The sequence below is a fragment of the Magallana gigas genome, chromosome 2, assembly GCF_963853765.1.
Source record: "Magallana gigas chromosome 2, xbMagGiga1.1, whole genome shotgun sequence".
NCBI lineage: Eukaryota > Metazoa > Mollusca > Bivalvia > Ostreida > Ostreidae > Magallana > Magallana gigas.
The window spans coordinates 37017840-37038149 of record NC_088854.1 but is presented as its reverse complement, the minus strand read 5'-3'; the positions used below and the strand labels follow the sequence as shown (position 1 = coordinate 37038149).

Here is a 20310-nt window from a genome sequence, read left to right as displayed (position 1 = left end):
ACGTAAACAATTACATAGTGATTAAAAATGAAAAAAAAATATATACATTTTACGACATTCACTTGAACAGTGCTAACCCGACCTAATTTAAAATAAATTGATTATTATAGATATAACGTAAATATTTAGATACAACTGACTATAAATATAAAGAAAGTATAAAAAGAAGAAAATATATAAAGGGAAAAATATATTGAGCAATTTTTTTCATTGTTGTTTAGCTCTAATCGATCGGGATCAAAGTTTCAATGTTTACACGTTCAACTTCCGATTTACTGGAAGAAGAATCTCTGATATATTTACCTATCGAAATGACATTATTATGATTATAGTGGTAGTGCATGTTTATTTAAAATTGAAACAATGTTTGAAGGAACACCCCGTCAAAACCAAATGTCAGTGATCTCGGGATTTGATGAATACAGCAATGGAAAAGATTACAAGAAGAGGCAGTCAATAATTCGAGTTGGTAACTTAGGACAACTTTGATAGTATATATGAAAAAAACGTTGATTGCATGTTATATAGTTTGAAAAAAAGTGTCGACGAATTAGTCTTCAATGTAATTATCTCCCTTACTAAATGATTTCAGAAGCTAATACCTGTCAGCACTTTTTTTTAATTTAAGCTTGGTTGAGCAGTTTAAATCTAGGCTACTGATTTTGGTTTTAATACAGAGGCTTACATAGTTTTTTCTTACTTTTTAACCACCCCTGTTCTATGAATAAAAATGGGAGAAATCAGAACTAAAAATTGCTATCTCACCTTTTCGTTTATCTCATTTTAATCCTTCACGGTATTGTAATCTACAGGTATCTATAGATCAGGAAAGGTCATATATTTCAGAATTATCTGCAAAATACATGCACCCAAAGTTATGGAATCAAGTGATGTCGTATCCAAACTGTCAAACAGATTTATAATCAATGAGTAGCAATTTTTTTTTTTATATTCATGATATTTGTAGGATAATTTTATATGATTGATATACATGATATAATTGTTTTTATCAGTGGCATATATACACCAAGCTTTAAGATATTAGCAGAGATTTAAAACATTTATTTAAAAATTTTCTTTATTCATATAAATAATCAAATCTGACTGTCCTTGTCATTTTTTTTTTGGTGTTCATGCATCCTAGTAAATACTTATTATGATACATAATCATGTACTAATGTCAAATTTTTATCTATGTAATTGCAGTACGTAAAATGTTCTTAAAAAGGTACGCCTAAGGGTTCAAATTATACTTCCTGTTGTAATAGTGTGTATACCCAATAGGTATATAAGAGTCAGTACTGCCACATTCCTACTAGCACTAGCTAGTGGGTTAACCCTTTAACAAAGTTGGTAGAGCATTGGTTTTTAAACTAAAAACTAAAGAATTCTGGGTTCATGCATACTTGTGGTCATTTCCCCTTTTCTTTATTTCACTATTTACCATAAGATAAAATGGTTATTATTAAATAAAGTTCATGTACTGACGAATGACTCAGTCCCAGGCAATAGCTCTACTCTGATTTCTAGAGTTCAACCTTCTGCTGTACACATATAAATTTTTACTTATGATCTCTTGAAAACTTTCATTCTCAAGAAAAGAACCCCTATTTCATTCTCAGAACTTAAAATTTGGCATATTTTAATATGGATAGAGAGCAGCCTAAATAGCACCTTAACCTGGGATTTGAAATGACGGGACATTTACATAATAACTGACACTGCGTAATGCTTTATTGTTTTCAATGGTCATCAAGTTATCACTTAGAGATTAGGAGGGTTAATTTAAACTGTATTAAATCCTCTAAAGAAGTATTTTAATGCCTTAAAATGCCTTAATTTATGTTAAAATTCTTTGTGTTGTCAATACTTGTTTAGGTACGACAAAATACTTGAACAATAAAGTCATGTACGTGCTTTAATTAGTCAATCAAGGTTACAGTTTGTGTAAACTTATTTCCTAATATACTTACTGATACTTATCGGTACATGTAATTTAGTTTACATTTATAGAATAACATTCACCACAGAAATTGAGGTTTATTTATTTTGATCAAAGCAATGAAATCCTGAAACAGAGCAATTTTATGAGGTATACTGGTGATAGAATAAAAGGAAATCAACATTTTCATGAATCTTTAATTTTATTACGGTAACATAGGTACATGTATTGTACTGACAGTTGGACCATACAACTTAAACAGTACATATATATGTATAACATGTGCATTAAAAAATTCTTGATATCTTATTTCTAAAAATATCTGATTCTCCTGACCAACATTATTGTGATATTCGAAGTATGCCAGATAATTATATATATGACAAGCTCCTGACCAGTAAAAATATGAAACTTTTCAGTTATGAATTGTGCTTTAAGGTATTAAGAACATTTGCTATATATTTGACTGAAAATTTCAGGTTTGGAAGAGACTCTCAAGCTTACAAAGAAGTGTGATATGTTTTGTATTATTACTGGGAGGAATCAGTGCATTATACTTAGTGACCTCAGTCCGGCAATTGCACGGAGGAAGGTGGGGTCATGCTGGGCCCAGTGACCTGCGTGATTTCCTGGACAGCGACGAGAGACAGAAAATGGAACGTGAGAAACGAGAGTACATTCAGCAGATGAAACAAAAACTTGCTAAACAGCAAGTCGGTGATATTGTTGTAAGAATTTAAAAACTATTTCCTGTTATTGCTTTAATTAAAATTTACATAAAATATAGGAAATGTGCTCCTTTTCCTGCATTCTTATTTTATTTTTTGGCATACTTAAAATTAGATATTTTTTTTAATTGTAGAAAAAGAACAAAGAAATGATCAGGCGGCAGAGGAAAGGACCTCCATCAGGGATGAAGGCCAGTAAAGTAGACCAAGGACTGGATGGAGATCAACCTCCAGTGGAAGATAAAGGACAACCAGTAAGGGACGAGAGATTTCCCAATGGGAACGAAGATGAGGATAATGGAAAAGATGACAGTGTTGATGGAAATCTTGTAAGAGACAAAATCTTAATTCAAACTTGTCCCCTCTTTGAACCAACTTTATTTTGTTTCACTTTGGCAAATTAACAGATGAGCTGGCTGGAATTGGCAATAAACTGGAATTTAGGCAATGCAAACAATTTTTTATGTTTCGTATTTTTCAGAATTTACCTCCAAAATCTGCAGGTGATGATCTCATTGTGGATCAGATGAGCAATGAGCCTTATGACTACTTTAACGGTATGTACATCTACTAAAAAAGCAGCTAATAAACTAATGAATTATCATCCCCTCTTTGTTTTACTGTAAAAAGTAATCAAACAAACTACACCAAGCAATTAATAAATATTAATTTGTCTCTGTAACTTTAAGCAAAGAGAGAGTACACAGAGCAACAAAAGGCAGTTCAAGATGCTTTTAAATTTGCCTGGAAGGAATATAAGAAGTATGCATGGGGCCATGATGAATACCACCCAATCAGCAAGACCCACTCAGAGTGGTTTGGGGTGGGTCTAACCATTGTAGATTCCATTGATACTGCCATCATTATGGGGCTCAAAGATGGTAAGTCAAAACAGCATCTGATTGTACATGTAATGCAGAGCACTTGCCCCAGAAATGATGATTTAGAGAACTATTGTTATAATTTGAGGTTGATTTTATTTTCAGAGTATTTGGATGCAAGGGAGTGGGTTGACAAGTCCTTAACCTTTGACAAAGATAAAGATGTCAACTTATTTGAGATCACGATCCGAGCACTGGGTGGACTTCTCTCTGCCTATCACCTAACAAATGATGACGTCTTTAAAGAGAAAGCAGTAAGTTTTCAAACCTTTTTATCATGTTTTTAACATGATTAAATAGGAGTTCTCTGCTTGCATAAGTTAAAAACCTAGTATGGTCATGGTAAAAATGGCAAAAAGACCTGGATAGACAGGGAAAAGAATGAGCATACAAGACTCCTGAGGAATGTAAGAATGCAGATGTTTTCTGGTAATTGTTACATAATGTTGTTTTGTAGAGAGACCTAGGGAATCGGCTCTTGCCATGCTTTAAATCTCCATCAAATGTTCCATTCTCTGACGTGAACTTAAGGACTGGCCATGCCCATCCCCCGAGGTGGGGCCCAGACAGCAGTACATCGGAGGTCACAACCATTCAGCTGGAGTTCCGAGATCTCAGCAGGGTCACCAATGACGACCGATATGAGGTCTGATAATCATCAGTAGATTTAATGAAATATGTTACTTTTTCATTTAATTTCCTTCTTGTTTCTGATATTTTCACTGCATCTTTTGAGTGATCAAGTTGGGTAATTTCTAAATGGCCTACTTAGGTTTTGACATAATGGCTTTCTAATGTTCAAAGAAAAACAGAAAAATGAGATCTAGGTTTGTATACCTTTAAATTAAACAAGCAGTTGCATATACTTTAACTTAATGGTTCCTTGTTCTCAAGTTGTAAAAATACCATGAAACAAAACAAGATTACCCTATACAGATCAGATTTATAAATACAAATAAGATTTGATACATATTAAGATGGTTTATGTCGCGTGTTTTGCAGCATGCAGTTAACGTAGTCTCTGAGCACGTTCACAACCTACCAAAGAAAGACGGATTGGTGCCAATATTCATAAATGCCAATACAGGATCCTTCCGAAGTTCAGCCACCATAACGTTTGGTGCTCGGGGAGACAGTTATTATGAGTATCTGCTGAAACAGTGGATACAGACAGGCAAGAAGAAGGAGTAGTAAGTAATTTGAAAAAGAAATTTTATACAAACGTAAACTGTATTAAGTGTAAATGATTTATTAAAAAAAAATTTCATCATAGATAGCGTGGTCCTGCCCATAAGTAAATACATGTATTGAAATGAACTTCAAATAAAACATGGTTATAATTGTTTTTTGCACAGCATAAGTTACATGTCTTTGTGTCATAAATAGTTAATTTATTTTCATTTTCATACCCTTTCAATGTCTTAAAGCTGAACATCGCTCATAAATGGGCATCATCACACCGATACCTGGTATATAAACCATTCTATTTCATTACACCGGATTGCACACCTGAAACGCGTGGCCGAAGTGTAGTATTCCTTAGTGGTCTTCCGATTTTATGCATTTATTTCTTATTCTATGTGCATAATCTGTTTGTAAATAATGCATTGACCAATTTATTTATTAAGTTTTCTCCTGGATTGAAAAAATCCATAAAATCTGATAATTTCATCGCGACCGAGTAACACAGCGAGGCGAGATGTATGTCCACACAGGTGAGACCTCTACAGCAAAGTACTTTGGACTGTTTAGAGGTCTGTGCCTTATATGGGGGTTGTAGGGACAGCCGTGATGAAAGAGAAATATGGCAGATAGTTCCTATTTATGAGCGGTGTTTAGCTGTAAAGGAAACAAAAATCTGACTAAACAAATAAATACATATGATTCATAGGGATTTTGTAAACAATATTACATGTATTAATAGATGTTTGTACATTTGTTTACAGTTTGAAACAGGACTATATGGCTGCAATAGAAGGCATTAAGACTCATTTACTGAAAGAGTCGGAGCCAAGTAAGCTTCTGTACATTGGGGAGCTCCTCGGAGGAAGATCTTTTAGTCCCAAAATGGTGAGTATTATGTACTGTGATGTCATGTAATTGCATGTTTTTAAACATGAACTATCACCTGAATTTAAAATATTAATTAAATATAAAATGAAAAAAAGGTAACAAATCTTGTACCGGTACTTTGTGAACTCATGAAATTATGGTATGTGTTCTTGAAGATTAGAAACTTTCATGATAAAAAAATTATTTTCCTTTGCAAAATCATGGGTTTATCAGTTTAAATCACTGTTTTCTGACATTTCTTTCTGTGATATTTTCAATTATGAAAAACTACTAGTACTCACTTTATGTATATATTTATTTTGATGGTTTTGTTCCGCAGGGGCTGTTCAACTGTCCTTTGGATCATCCAACATTTGGAGCATATGTTCGCTCCCCTTTGCCTAATTTTGCTCATACTTCTCCCACAAAGTGTCTTTGATTAAAGGGTGTGCAATAACCTTAAACCAAGGCTTTATGTTTAAGGTTAAGGTCATAGAAGAATCATGTGTGAAATCTTTGTCTGGAGCATAATTATATTTTCTTTCACTGACGCTCTTTGGCCTAATATCGCTCATAATTCATCAAAAGAGTCCAGGTTATATCAGACCTTGTTAAAATTTTTGTCCAGACTATGTGTTCTCTCCCTTTATATGTCCTATCTGGCTCCTACTTCTCATAAAGAGTGCTGTGGGTGAAAGGTTTTCAGTGATCTTGATCCCTGTTTCTAGATCAAAGCAGATCTGTTAAAATTGGATCAATACCTCTTTCTCCTTGTCTAAATCTACTCAGATTTAAAGGGACTTGGACACGATTTAAGATCAAAAATTTTATTTTTATTTTTTATGTATAAAATGCTTTACTGGTGCATTTTAAATAATTGACCAAAATATTGAATGTTAAAGTCAAGCTACAAGTGAGATACAGACGTAAGAAACAATTGTTATGTAAACAAAGCTCGAGTCTTATAGTTGTTTACAAAAAATGTAATGTAGAGAATTACCATTTCTTCGACAAAATGACAAGTAAAAACTAATTAAACTAATTCAGTATCTTCATAAATACAATTATCAACAAAAGAAAGATACATGTGATTGAAATTACACCAATACAACACATATGTAAAAAATGACAATATTCGAGTTTGTTTACAAAACAAAGAATTATGAACTCTGTATCTTGCGTATAACTTGATATTTGACTTTCAAATTTTGACATAGCATTATAATCTTCTATATTTATCAGTATAAACATTAAAAATGGAAAAATAAAATTTGAAAATTTTAAGTCAAATCGTGTCCAAGTCCCTTTAAACAAAAGACTAGGTCAGATGTTGAAGTCACCTTGAATTAAAGTTCCAAGTCAACTGTCAATGCAAGTTTCCTATGTCTTAGGTTAAGGTCAAAGAAAAGTTTCCAGAAATGCTTTCCCTCCTACTCCTTTATCTTGTGAGGCCCTTTGAGATGGAGGCCATCTTTAACTAATGGTGTCTAGTTATGTATTTTATATGATCCAATTTAATGACAGTATATTAATTGCATAAAACCTTAAATAAAGGTTTAAAGATTTAAACTCTTTAGAATGGCATTAATACACTCACAACTCTGCATGCATTTTTCATTTTTTTTTTTAGGATCATCTTGTATGTTTTATGCCTGGCACTATGGCTTTGGGGTATCAGAATGGCCTGCCAAAAGACCATATGGAAATTGCTACTAGATTGACCAGAACTTGTTATGAAATGTACAACAAGATGCCTACCAAACTCAGTCCAGAAATTGTCTACTTCAATCAAGCCCCAGGATCCAGTGATGACCTCATTGTAAAAGTAAGTACTATGTCTACAATATATTGCAGGATTTTTAAAATATTTGTCCTATAATTTAAGTATTTTATTACCTCTCAGACTTCATGATTGACAAATTACCAGTAAATAGTATTATTGATAAATCACTGAATAAGTACTGAAGAACTGACAAGAGTTGATTTTGTCGATGTTTATTTATTTTAAAATCAATGATATGTTATTTTGCATGAAAAGTACATGTAGTTTCTAATTTGAATTACGCACATTTTTATATTATGAATTTTTGGACTTTTTCGATTAGAATGTCAAGAAACCCCCATATGAATCATGTTAAATAATAATTAAAGATAAAATTAATTCAATCAAACTATGTATCAGTAATAGAAATATTTCTCAAAAATTTTATGGATCCAAGCAATATTGAACTCTAGTCTCGTTCAACCAAACACTCGGCTGACATCGTAAATCTCCGACAAGGATTTATGGAGACAGCCGAGCGTCGAGTTGAATGAAACATTATTGAAATCTGGTGTAGGAATACATACAACAACAAAAAATATTTAAATTGTTCGTACCATTTAAAATCTGACTATTTTCAAGGTATTTATAAATAAGTTTCCTTGAAAAACAATGCTTTAGCATACATTACATCGAATTTATCAATTATTTTCAAGAACTAAGTCTTGTCAGCAGCAATGATTTGTGCTGAGGTCCAAACTCTGTTTCACTTTCGTTTTGTCTGAGTAACTGCATAGGAGAGTTGATTAAAATCAACTCCCCAAAAATGAGAGTTTTTAAATTCTTTATAAATGCCAACATTTTAAAACATGAACATTTTTATATTTTCATCAAAATGTACAAGGATAGAAATTGTTTTATACCCCCCGCAAACGAAGTTTGGGGGGGTATATAGGAATCACCTTGTCCGTCTGTCCGTCCGTCTGTCTGTGCAATCGTGTCCGGTCCATATCTTTCTTATGGAGAAACATTGGAAGTTCTTACTACACACAAAGATTGCTTATGACATAAGGGTGTGTCATGACCTTGACCCAAGGTCATTCGGGCAAGGTCAAGGTCACTTGTAGAAAAAATACAAAATTCGTGTCCAGTCCATATCTTTCTTAGGGAGAATTATTGGAAGTTCTTACTACACACAAAGATTGCTTATGACCTAAGGGTGTGTCATGACCTTGATCCAAGGTCATTTGGGCAAGGTCAATGGTAGAAAAAATCCAAAATTTGTGTCCATCCCATATCTTTCTTATGGAGAATTATTGGAAGTTCTTACTTCACACAAAAATTGCTTATGACCTAAGGGTGTATCATGACCTTGATACAAGGTCATTTGGGCAAGGTCAAGGTCATTGGGGAAAATAGTGCAAAATTTGTGTCCGGTTATTATCTTTCTTATGGAGAAGCATTGAATGTTTTATATTCACACAAATATTGCTTAGGACCAAAGGGTGTGTCATGATCTTGACCCAAGGTCATTTGGGCAAGGTCAAGGTCACTGGCAGAAAAAGTGCAAAATTCCTGTGCGGTCATTATCTTTCTTATGGAGAAGCATTAAATGTTCTTACTTCACACAAATTTTGCTTTTGACCAACAGTTTTAAAAATTAAGGCAGTTGTTATTTATAGAAAATGTACAGTGGAATAGATTCATCTGATATTTTCTATAATTGGAAAAATACACCCATTATAATTTTTATCTTAGTGGGGGGTATCAATTGTGAGCTTGCTCACAGTACCTCTAGTTTTTATTACTGGTCCAGTATATGTAGACTTTACCAAAAGAACTGCATATACATGCACATTTACAGAGATCATCTTATTCATATACTGCACAGCTTATAAGTAAGAGATGGGAACTGTTTTCGCTACATTCAAGTAATTTCTCTTTTCTTTCAGCCTTTGGATTCCCACAACCTGCTTCGGCCAGAGACTGTGGAGAGCTTGTTCTACATGTATCGCTTCACCAAGGACAAAAAGTACAGAGAATGGGGCTGGCAAATCTTCAGGGCTTTTATGAAATACACAAAAATAGACGGTGGATTCTCTTCTATCAATAATGTGAAAAGTCCAAGTAATCCAGGGTTCAAAGACAAACTAGAGAGCTTTTTCCTGGCAGAGACTCTCAAATATTTGTTCCTATTGTTTAGTGACGATCCCCAACTCATTCCACTGGACAAGTACGTGTTTAATAGCGAGGCTCATCCACTGCCAATTTACACCGAGTGATCAGTGTGCGCTGTCTGTCAGTTAGTGTGTCAGTATGTCATTATGTGGTTAGCGAGAGTGTCAGTACATGGGTGTGTTCGTGTTTATAGATATATATTGATTTATGTATGTACAGAATGAGTGTTTTATATGGCTTAGCCAATGTGATATGCAATGAGGACATAATTAAGTTACCCTGAATTTGCTCACTATGATTACAAGTAGAAATGTTTCAACAATGATTGCCAATTTGTTCAGTCTATCATTTAGATTTGTTCATTTGTTTATGAATTTTGTTGTAAATCGTCTTTATAGTTCTATATTATTATTTTCAATTGGATGGATTTTTTTAACATGTGTTTTGTATTGCTAATTAATATTTTGTTTTTGTAAAAACACAGAGAAGTTATTACAATTTCATATACAGTTGCATGTTTTCCATCTTTGCTTATAGTCAAGTGGCAGATTCATAATTTTCAGCTCAAGAGAAAAGAATAACGAACCGGGCACTTGGCTTATAAGCAAAGATGCATGTTTTCATACTTGTGAAAAAATATATACATGTAAAACATCAACTATTACCTCTAAGAGTTATTTTTCTACAAAATGTAATTGTAGGACAGCATTGTAGTGATGGTCTGCTTGGTATGGCCCACTAGAGTTCTGTGATACAGCTTGAGGAGTTTGTTTACCTGTGTAAAATTGTTGTCTTATACAGTCATTTATTCCTGCAATAGGACAGTTGTGTAACAAACGATACAGTCAAGATTTCTGTGTGTATGTGTGTGTGTGTGTGAATGTGATATGTGCAATGGAGTGCAGTACATGTATAACAAAACAGCATTGAACTAATCATCATGCTTTATGTACAGTAGATTTGAACATTCTGTTATCCCTCCCCCCTCCCCTCTATTTATGATCTAATACAAGTTCTTCACATTCCTAGTCAGCTCTCTGTGGCGGTTGTTGGTGTATGGGTATATAATTCAGCATCCTTTCTACTCTAAAGGTCTCCCTCATTCTACTGTACACGTTTTTGTTAGTTTTATACATGTATTTATATACATGACCTATGTTTGTGTAGTGACATGCATGTGTAATGTCAATGCCTTTTAAGTTGTCTTTAAAGTTACTAGAAAAGTTAAAACCAAGATATATTCACTCACATACCTACATATCTGTTTAACTTTATGCTTCTGCATTGGACCACACTCATGCAACAGCTAAAAAAGTTGTTTACAAATGGGCATCTTCATTGTGGATCACATTAAGTATTTATCACATTTAAAAAAGTGCACTGCAATCATATGTGTGTCCAGTTTTTACTTGTTCTCTGTTAATTATTTCATATTGACTAAGTCTCTGAATCAACTACTAGCCATAGTATATTTCATTTACAGTGTACTAGTAGTTAAATGAGTAAGAAGAGAAATCCATTTTTTTCTGATTAAGATACATAAACTGACCATGTGCAAAATACACTGCATAGTACGTGATATGAGCTCGAGTATAATCAGCGTCTCATTGTTAGCTATATATTTGAAGAGAGCTACATGTATTTGTGTTCTTTCTGTTAGAAACAACCAGGTGTGCTTATTTTTTACAACTTACATTGCAATTACATGCACAATGTATATTTTATATCAGCCTTCATATGACTAAATGTAATGTGTATTTCTGGGTTGGTTTTTTTTTCATTGCCAGACCAAACAATTCTATTTTGAATAAATAAATGGTATAAACATTTATCATTTGGCTGTCTCAAAGTTTGTTACATAGTAAAGAAACGGGTGCTTTCAAATTGATTCATTTATAAGTGGAAACAAACTGTACAAATACTAAATCATTCATAAAAAAAATAGTTGTTTTCATAGCATAATATTTCAATTCTTTTATATAACATAAGTTTGATGTTTACACAATTCATTAAGACATTTATTACTAGCATAAATTCTCTGCAAGTTACAACTACCGGTAGTATTTCGTTTAACTTACTAGTGCATGTTAAATTATTGTCATATTTTAGATCATGTGTGAAAAAGTGAGTACATTAGTCTTAAGATTTTAAAAATGTTGTATTAATTAACAAATGAAGTTTGTGAGGAACAACAGTATTCATCATAGTTATTTAACTATCATTAAAAATGTGATAAAATCAAAATAATTTTTGTGTGTGCATCTTTGCTGCTTATTTTTATTACACCGGGCTGACAGAGGTTCAGAAGGTGGGAATGTAGCAGGAATGACAACTCTGGACAGAGAATGATGGGACAATTCTGGATAGAAAATGATGTGTCAATCAGGGTTGTCTCTAATAACTGAAGTAGATGGAAGAAATAAAAATGTAGAAGGGGTCTTGCTTACAGCTACATTGTGATGAAATGCAATAATAGCCGGGTAATTAAGGCATTATAGGCAAGGGAATTCCCTGCCTCCCGGGTCTTAGAGACAACCCTGGTCAATATAAAAGCTAGGGCCAACCTTTCACATTAATTAAGATGTTGAAACTGTGACCAAAAATGTTTGATGTCTGTAAAGTACCCGATATCAAGTAAACAGTATTTTCCTATCAACATTTTCAATGTTTGAGAACGAAATTCATATACAGGCAACAAGAATGGAATGTCCCCGTATATTTACATTTTCTTGTGCCTTTGTCTGTGATAACACTACATGTATAAATCGATTTTGTAACAAAGTCCAATGAATCAAATGACGAGCTGTTGGGGCGCAACCCGCCTGCATAATGATACTAATATTTAATCGTACAATTGCTGAAAATTACATACTCGTATTTACCGGTATGTAATTTTCAGCAAATGCTTCTTTAATTTTACCTTAAGAATCTTTAAAAGGACTAAACTGTAGATGGTATAGAGCTATATAAAGACCCTAGGTTTGATATGAGGAAAGTCAGCTCTTTACTTACACTGGAGTAACAGGTGCGAGATTTCTTAATGTTTTATTCCTCTTTTGTGAGAAGGGGTACATATCATTTTGTTTTGCACTTCTGATGCAGATTGAGTGAATACATCTCTATTGACTTTCATGTCATATGAGATCAAAGGTCCAATAGAACCCTACATAAAGGGGCATAAAAACAACATAAAATAATGCAGTCTTACACATTTACTTATCATAGATAATGAAACAATATTGAATGTATATTATTGACAAATCCACCAAGAAACAAGCCAGTCTGACTTCAGTGTCGCAATAAATATGATGGTGTTGAAAAGTTAGCTGGTGCCAGAGGGTCTGTAAAAGAAGAAAGAAGGCAGGTGGTTAGGACTGTAACTGTTTTAAATGTTTTTAAGTTTTAAATGCAGATATTATTTGTTGTACAGTATCTGGAAACAGCATCTGTATTTTGTAAACATATACAAAGACTTGATCTGAATTCCGATTTGATATACCTGGCTTTTACTACACACAAGGTCATTGTACACACAGGTGTGTGAAAACTCCAGGATTGGATTCCTTCCCATCTGTTCCTTGATGTAGGCAGTTTAATCACTTTTACCTGATTGTTATTACATATGTTAGCATAATAAATTATTAACAAAAAAATCAGACTTACTTGGCCCATTCCACATTAAGAATGAGATGATCATATCCAAAACCAGACACACCAGCAATAGCTCTTGCAGCATCTTCCCTTCTGTGGAAGTTGATAAAGGCAAATCCCTACAAAGCATATGAAAAGTAAGGGGAATGAGAAAAAATATACATACCATGCAAAAAAAATTTAAAGAATTTTTTGTTTTAAGTGTTCTTATGCATCAATTACAGATAAGTTGACAAACCTTAGACTGGCCAGTATTTTTATCTTTTGCCAAGTAGATTCTCTGAATGGGTCCAAATGGTCGGAACAATTCCTGCAGGTCGGACTCTCTAGTATCTTCAGACAGGTTGGTAACACGGATGGTTGCCGACTCATCTACAGAAAGCATCAGCAAAATTTTTAATTCAAGTTTAAAATTCATGTCAACATTTCAAATCATTCATTAAGGAATGACAGTGCGTTGTAAATTTATAAGAGTTATCTGATAAACTGACCCCTTTTAGAGGACATGGTTTCCCCGCGGCCTTTGTTGACCCCATCTCGGAGACTCGGGGGCACATATTTGCCAGATGTCTTGGTGGGGGCAGGGGCAGTAGGTCCTTGACTTGTTGGTGGTCCTGGTGCATCTCCAACAGGCGGCTTCTCTCCATCTTGGAGCTTCTCCTAGAAATTGAAAAACAAAGCATGCATCAGTATCACTTTCATATATACTGATATAAAAAAAATCATTAAAGGAACATTATTCAAAATATTTATAAATAGTGGTAGTCACCAGGGTTATTTCTAAGACCGGGAGGCGGGGAATTCCCCCACCTATAAAGACATAATTACCCTGCTATATATATATTGCATTTCAAATTTGATAAAAATTAAAGTGATATGTAACTAAAAACCAAAGTAATACGATTTCCTTCAATTATAATCACAGTTATACCATCGCCAACCTTTTCTTTGCTATTGAGAACCGCTTTCCGGTTCCGTGTTAGTTTTTCTGATTTTTGGGAGTTGATTTTAATCAACTCTCCTATGCAGTTACTCGGACAAACCGAAAGTGAAACAGTGTTTGGACCTCAGTACAAATCATTACTGCTGACAAGACTTAGTTCTTGAAATTAATTGATAAATTCGATGTACAGTAATGTACGTATGCTAAAGCATTGTTTTTCAAGGAAACTTATTTATAAATACTTTGAAAATAGTCAAGATTTTAAATGGTACGAACAATTTAAATATTTTTTGTAGTCGTATGTATTCCTACGCCAGAGTTAATATAGTCTCGTTCAACTCGACGCTCAGCTGTCTCCGTAAATCCTTGTTGGAGATTTACGGTGTCAGCCGAGCGTTTGGTTGAACGAGACTAGAGTTCAATATTGCTTGGATCCATACAATTTTTGAGAAATATTTCTATTACTGATACATAGTTTGATTGAATTAATTTTATCTTTAATTATTATCTAACATGATTCATATGGGGGTTTCTTGACGAAAAAGTCCAAAAATTCATATTATAAAAATGTGCGTAATTCAAATTAGAAACTACATGTACTTGTCATGCAAAATAACATATTGATTTTTAAATAAATAAACATCCAAAAAATCAACTCCCGTCAGTTCTTCAGTACTTTGATTAAATTCTGTTTTGTCTGTAACAAATAATTGGGTTTGGGCTTCTGATAATTTTTATATCCTACAGGTGTTATCTTTGATGCTAATGGTAATGTGCGAGGATAGTCCGGATGACTACATAAGAGCGCACTCGAGAGAAGAGTTGGATGTTGTGTTCGGCTGTCAAAAGAGTAGGTTCGTTAATACGACTGCACGGTGTTCGTATTGGGTTAATCTTTAAATAGAGCGTTAATATTTCATCATATTTTATTAACCGAGTGTACCTGGCTGCAACGAATGCTGGAGAAAACGTACCCAAGAGAAAACATACCCAGGAGAAAACGTACCCATTTTCAAGGGTATGTTTTCTCCAAGAGAGAACGTACCCAGGTACGTTTTCTCTTGGAGAAAACGTACCCTGTAAAAATTATAAATAACAGTTTTAATAAATATTCCCAATATATAAATATTTATCCAATAAAATAAGTTATATACAATTAATATTTGTATAATTTGTTGCTTTTGTTTTTATATACTGTACATAATCACGTACATTAATTAATTAGACAATAATTGTGTTAATATACAAATGCACAGACTTCACCTGAGTGGTTTAATTAGTCGGCAACTAAGCCATCAATATGGTAAATTTAATGAAATCGATAAAAAAATAATTGATCGACAAAATAGTAACTTGTGTCGGCCGCAGGGATACAGCCCTGTACATATGATATAGGCATAGAGCCTTATCAGGACAGATCTCACAGATCTCGATCATGTTCGATTATTGGGAGCTTTAACATGTCACAGAAAATATTTACCAAATATCATGTTTATTACATGTTAACCTATTATTGTAGCAAAGAAAAAACGAGAAAGCACACAAGATCAAGCAACTGAAGTCCAGTGCAAACGCAAACGAAGAGAAGATTTTAAGCGTTAATAATATTCCTTATTAACATCTAGGTAAAGTTACATTAATGCTGAAAATGAAAATAAGGTGACAGTAATTTTTTTATTCCAAATTATCTAGTTGAGTTGAGATAAGTTTGTTCCCTTAGTCTCCCACATATAAATGCTGTAATTTTTGTAAGCCTGGCAGTAGGTTTTCTGGTATCTGCTTAATAAAATCTACTTTGTGTATGCCTGTGATCTCTGTATTATATTCTGCTTGTAAAAGTCACATTCTTATATAGCTTGCACTCATCCATTGCTAGGTAGTACTAACTAACTGCAACACATTTACTTTACCTGCACATAGGTTTTAATTTCCTAGTGCAGGTTTGTCAATGTAAAATTAGATTCCAAAAGGAGAAAGATTATTTGAATATCTGTATTACGTCATTAATTACGGTATATTAATGGCTAATATTTTACATAGTTAAAAAAAATGAATTGATTTTTATTGAAAGAAATGAAACAAGCGTGCCACACATTAGTCACATTAGTCACAGACTGCAGAAAAAAATGTTTTTTACTTGCTTCTAATCTGATAATTCATATATCTTTTCTGCAGTCTGTGACTCTGTTTATCTTCATAATAATCAAAACTGCTGAAAAATCCAAAAGTTAAGAAAGTTTTACTTTTCACAAGTTTTACCTGAAGAGGTCCAAGAGTGTCCTTGTAGGGACATTTTGTAGTCCAGTGATCGCCTTTACAGATACGACAGGACACCAGTTTTTGGCTCTTCAACTTCAGTAATGGGTCATCTTCTTGTTCTTGTACTTCCTGGAAAAGATTATAATTATATACATTAACAAGCAATTCTACTACATATATGAGACCCAGCTAGAGTACAGGTGGAGTAGATGCAAGAAAGAAGAAAGCCTACAGAGAGTTCAGTGGCCTTATGTTCTACCTAGCTCTAGAAAAATAGATAATTGTCCAACAGCAATATGTTATTTAATAGTGATTTTTCTACAGCCAATTTACATGTAGGTCCTAAAATATGTACATATGTAATTTTGACTCTTTCCCCTTGCAAAACAAGTAGATTTTTTTCCAACCAAACCTGTTTTCCCCCCATAAAATTTTTCAGACAAAGAAAACTCAACAACGAACAAAAAAAAATTTATGATTCTAAGGATACAAAGATTTTTAAAAATACATGTATAGTGTACAGTTACAATGTACAATAGATACAATCATGTAGAGTTAAAAAAAAAAATCAACATGCATTTCACATTGTAGCTTAAAAAAATCAGCAAAGGACTATATTTGATATGGTCAAAAATCTGCCCCAATTTTAACAAATTTTTAAATGGTATCATAAATAAATCAAATCCTCATAAAACATTATACTGAGGATGTCCATCACTTTAATCTTGATATAAGTCATTAATTGCCCATTAGCTGTTTTTCTATGACGTCACCAAAATGGGCCAATGCCGGCAATTTTGCAAACAAATGAAAATATTGCCTTTTTTTTCATATTTTGCCTTCGGAAGCATAAAACGCAGGTCTGTTCAAGTAAATGAATTTTACATATTTTTGTTTGTATGGTTACAAATACACATCATGGCACTTGAGCAAGCATGCGCTTGATGTTACCCAGTTAAAAAACTAACAAAAAACACCCATATTTTGCTTCAAAACATTAGTTTATCAAAATAAGACGATATTCATTGTAATTTCTACATTATGACATCACTTTGGCGATCACCTTTTAAACACTTATTATTAATATGATTTCAACCATCTTCATCCATATTTTCAAAGCTTGTTATACATGTAGAACTTTAATTGTGGGGGGGAAGGGATGTATAATACTGCACATAGTCCTTTGTATGATTTATGAAAAAAAGTACTTAGATTTACACATATTTACCTCCTTGTTGTGAATAAACTGCATGTTGATTTCCTCCACTTGAACAATAGTATTAGCTGGATTTGGACCAGGTGGATCTCTCTCTGCGGCTCCGAATTTCCTCCATGTCTATAGAAGTTTTTTTTTCAGATATTAATTTAACTTCAAAAAGTAGACTGTTTGCTCACCTTAGTCCAATTGTCACACTAGCATATGTTGTATATGCATAAATTAAATAAATCAAAACAAATTTTTCATATGAACTTGCTTTGTCAACTCTTGAGATGTGATAGGGAACAAGTTTACATTTGAATGAAGGAAATTCTTTTGTTTAATTTCACATGGATATTTCTGTGAGGTGTTAATCAAAAACATGTGAATTCATATAATAACAAGCAGCCATTACAACATTATCAATAACTATTTTTACATATAATCAATACACACACAATGCCTGACATAGTCAACTATATATATTTAACTACATATGTTCCAATTCTCAGATAAAAATAGTGCAAAAATGTTATAAAATTACCTTTCTCTTTGCTATGCTTTTGGGCACCTTTCTCTTTTCTACTCTGTATGTTTTAATGACCTGTGGAGTGTAAGGTATTCATATTTTAATTAAGGAAGAATACTTATCCTTGTCAGGTTATACATGTAGCACTTTAATAGTAATTTATCTTGTACATGTAGATGGCCATCATGGCACATATATTGTAATCAACACTACATTTCGAGTCAGTAATTTGCAAAACATTGAAAGAACTTGATTAGCTTAGAACAAGTGGACAGTACCTTGACCATTTTGTTTTCCTCATTATACTTGAATTCTGTGACAACTTTAATGCCCTTTTCTTCATCATACTGCTCTGATGATGGAGGAAGAACTCCTTAAACCACAAAATATTAAAATGAGTATAAACTGATGAGCATGACCCTTTATTCACATTAAAGTTAACTTGCATCTGATCAGCTTAATCCATGCAATAAACTGGTACACTCAATACATCTTTTGAAATTCCCAAATAGCCCCTGTCAGTAGCTTTAGCAACATTTTTAGACAAAGCATTTTAACTATATTTAATATTGTTATACCCCTGTAAAACAGTTACTATATAACTCTATAGGAAAAAAAAAGTCCAGCATTTTGACTGTTGGACTGGAACTGTTGGATTGGAACTGTTAAAATCGACTGTTAAAAAAGACTGTTGACCGGTGACGCCACATTCCGCGAAAATGTGTTATTGATTAGAAGTGGTATAATAAAACAGCTGTTGACTGTGTCTCAGGCAACAACTGTATACTATTAATTGTGACAGTCAGACCAGTTTGATTGCTGGCACCAGATAGCTCAGCTGGTAGCTAGAGCACTTGACCAGAGATTAAAGAGGCCTGGGTTAAGATCTTGGTCTGGTTTGTCATCATTTCTCAAATCCTATTAGGCTGTTTACCATATTATGACATTTTTTATGAATCTGCATGATGTACACACTTCACAATCTCTTGCCTTTCTCTGTTCTCTATATATAACCATAAGAAAATGCAAATTTGGTGTTATGAAGTTTTTCGTGAGGAATTGTGGATGTTTGAAGATTATTGCTATATGCAGAAAGTTAAGACTTTTAAAAAATCTGTGACAGAAACATAACCATAACATTGTAAATGTAAAATTTCCAGCTCAAAACATTACTTCGAACACGTTCCCCTGATTTACCTTGCTTTTTTGGTCAAAAGTCTTGGTGCGTACGATGTTTTATGGGGCCTGACTAGTACCAATCAGAAATTTCCTAAAATTTTCCCAATTTTGAACTTGAAATTCCCAATTGTAATTTACAAAAAAAGTTCAAGTTTTCAAAATTTCCAAGAAAGACTGAACAGAATAGTAAATGATTTCAAGAATTCTAGAAAAAAAAGCATTGTGCTTTTATTAGTAATTAAATATATGATAGAAATCATTAAATTTCTTTATAATCAATTAAAACGAATTTTCCCAATTTTCCCGTTTTGTCACTATTATTCCCAATATTGAAAGAGCCTCAGTCCCAAATTGATGAAAAAAAAACACTGGCATATTATACAACCGAAGTATGGTTTTTTTTAAAAACAAATTTTTATGCCCAAAGTAGGGGGTGCGTGTTATATACAACTGTCCTTTATTTTTGTCAAATTGCTGTTATAAAAATTATATGTAAAAATCCCCCCCCCCCCCCAAAAAAAATATCTGCCTACCTATCTACCTTATCTTGAATTAATTATTCAATATTTAGAAAAAATACTCATAGCTTTTATTTTAGTATATACTTTTGATATTACAGTATTTTTACAATACTGCAGACCCTGTTTGTTTTATAATGTAATATTCATTTATTTACATTGTTTCACATGTTTACATTCTGTTCTTCACAATATGCCGGCATGCCACATAATTATGTCGATATATCTCTACCGACCGCACAATATGTCCACTTACCATCCTCCACCTGTTCAACTTGTTCAGCCCAACTAATTGGTTTTGAGCTAAAAGTACAATGAAAAGTATATAAATGTTAAATATAATGATACAAAACGATAACAACGGTCATTTTAATATTCTATGAACAATTTTAGAGGGACATACTCGTCTATGGAGGGCATGGTTGCTGAATAACTTCCGGTAAAAAGTAGATAGTTCTTACGATAATTAGTATTTCGATTAAGGTGAAAA

At 33.2% G+C, this 20310-nt stretch overlaps 2 protein-coding genes across 2 annotated transcripts; one reads left to right on the top strand and one right to left on the bottom strand.

Moving 5' to 3' along the window:
• Positions 1-246: 246 nt before the first annotated feature.
• On the top strand, positions 247-11370 carry LOC105334865 (endoplasmic reticulum mannosyl-oligosaccharide 1,2-alpha-mannosidase). The gene is made up of 11 exons (XM_011438468.4): positions 247-465; positions 2422-2670; positions 2805-2999; positions 3152-3227; positions 3360-3551; positions 3657-3805; positions 4009-4197; positions 4554-4741; positions 5498-5621; positions 7234-7428; positions 9318-11370. The coding sequence occupies exons 1-11, from the start codon at positions 364-366 to the stop codon at positions 9645-9647; spliced, it is 1989 nt and encodes a 662-aa protein (XP_011436770.3). The 5' UTR covers positions 247-363; the 3' UTR covers positions 9648-11370.
• A 1372-nt stretch (positions 11371-12742) lies between these two features.
• LOC105334864 (eukaryotic translation initiation factor 3 subunit G) lies at positions 12743-20294 on the bottom strand. The gene is made up of 10 exons (XM_011438467.3): positions 20224-20294; positions 20077-20123; positions 18402-18496; positions 18139-18198; positions 17625-17732; positions 16397-16525; positions 13686-13854; positions 13433-13566; positions 13207-13313; positions 12743-12884 (listed from the first exon to the last, which is right to left on the bottom strand). The coding sequence occupies exons 1-10, from the start codon at positions 20238-20240 to the stop codon at positions 12866-12868; spliced, it is 885 nt and encodes a 294-aa protein (XP_011436769.1). The 5' UTR covers positions 20241-20294; the 3' UTR covers positions 12743-12865.
• Between the last annotated feature and the right edge of the window lie 16 nt (positions 20295-20310).

Coding starts and splice junctions, on each gene's coding strand:
- LOC105334865 (XM_011438468.4), top strand. CDS start 364: ATGTTTGAAGGAACACCCCGTCAAAACCAAATGTCAGTGATCTCGGGA. Junction 2,671..2,804: donor AGCAAGTCGGTGATATTGTT/GTAAGAATTTAA, acceptor TTTTAATTGTAG/AAAAAGAACAAAGAAATGAT. Junction 3,228..3,359: donor GCCTTATGACTACTTTAACG/GTATGTACATCT, acceptor TGTAACTTTAAG/CAAAGAGAGAGTACACAGAG.
- LOC105334864 (XM_011438467.3), bottom strand. Junction 17,733..18,138: donor AAAGCATAGCAAAGAGAAAG/GTAATTTTATAA, acceptor AAACTTCTATAG/ACATGGAGGAAATTCGGAGC. Junction 16,526..17,624: donor AGTTTATTCACAACAAGGAG/GTAAATATGTGT, acceptor AATCTTTTCCAG/GAAGTACAAGAACAAGAAGA.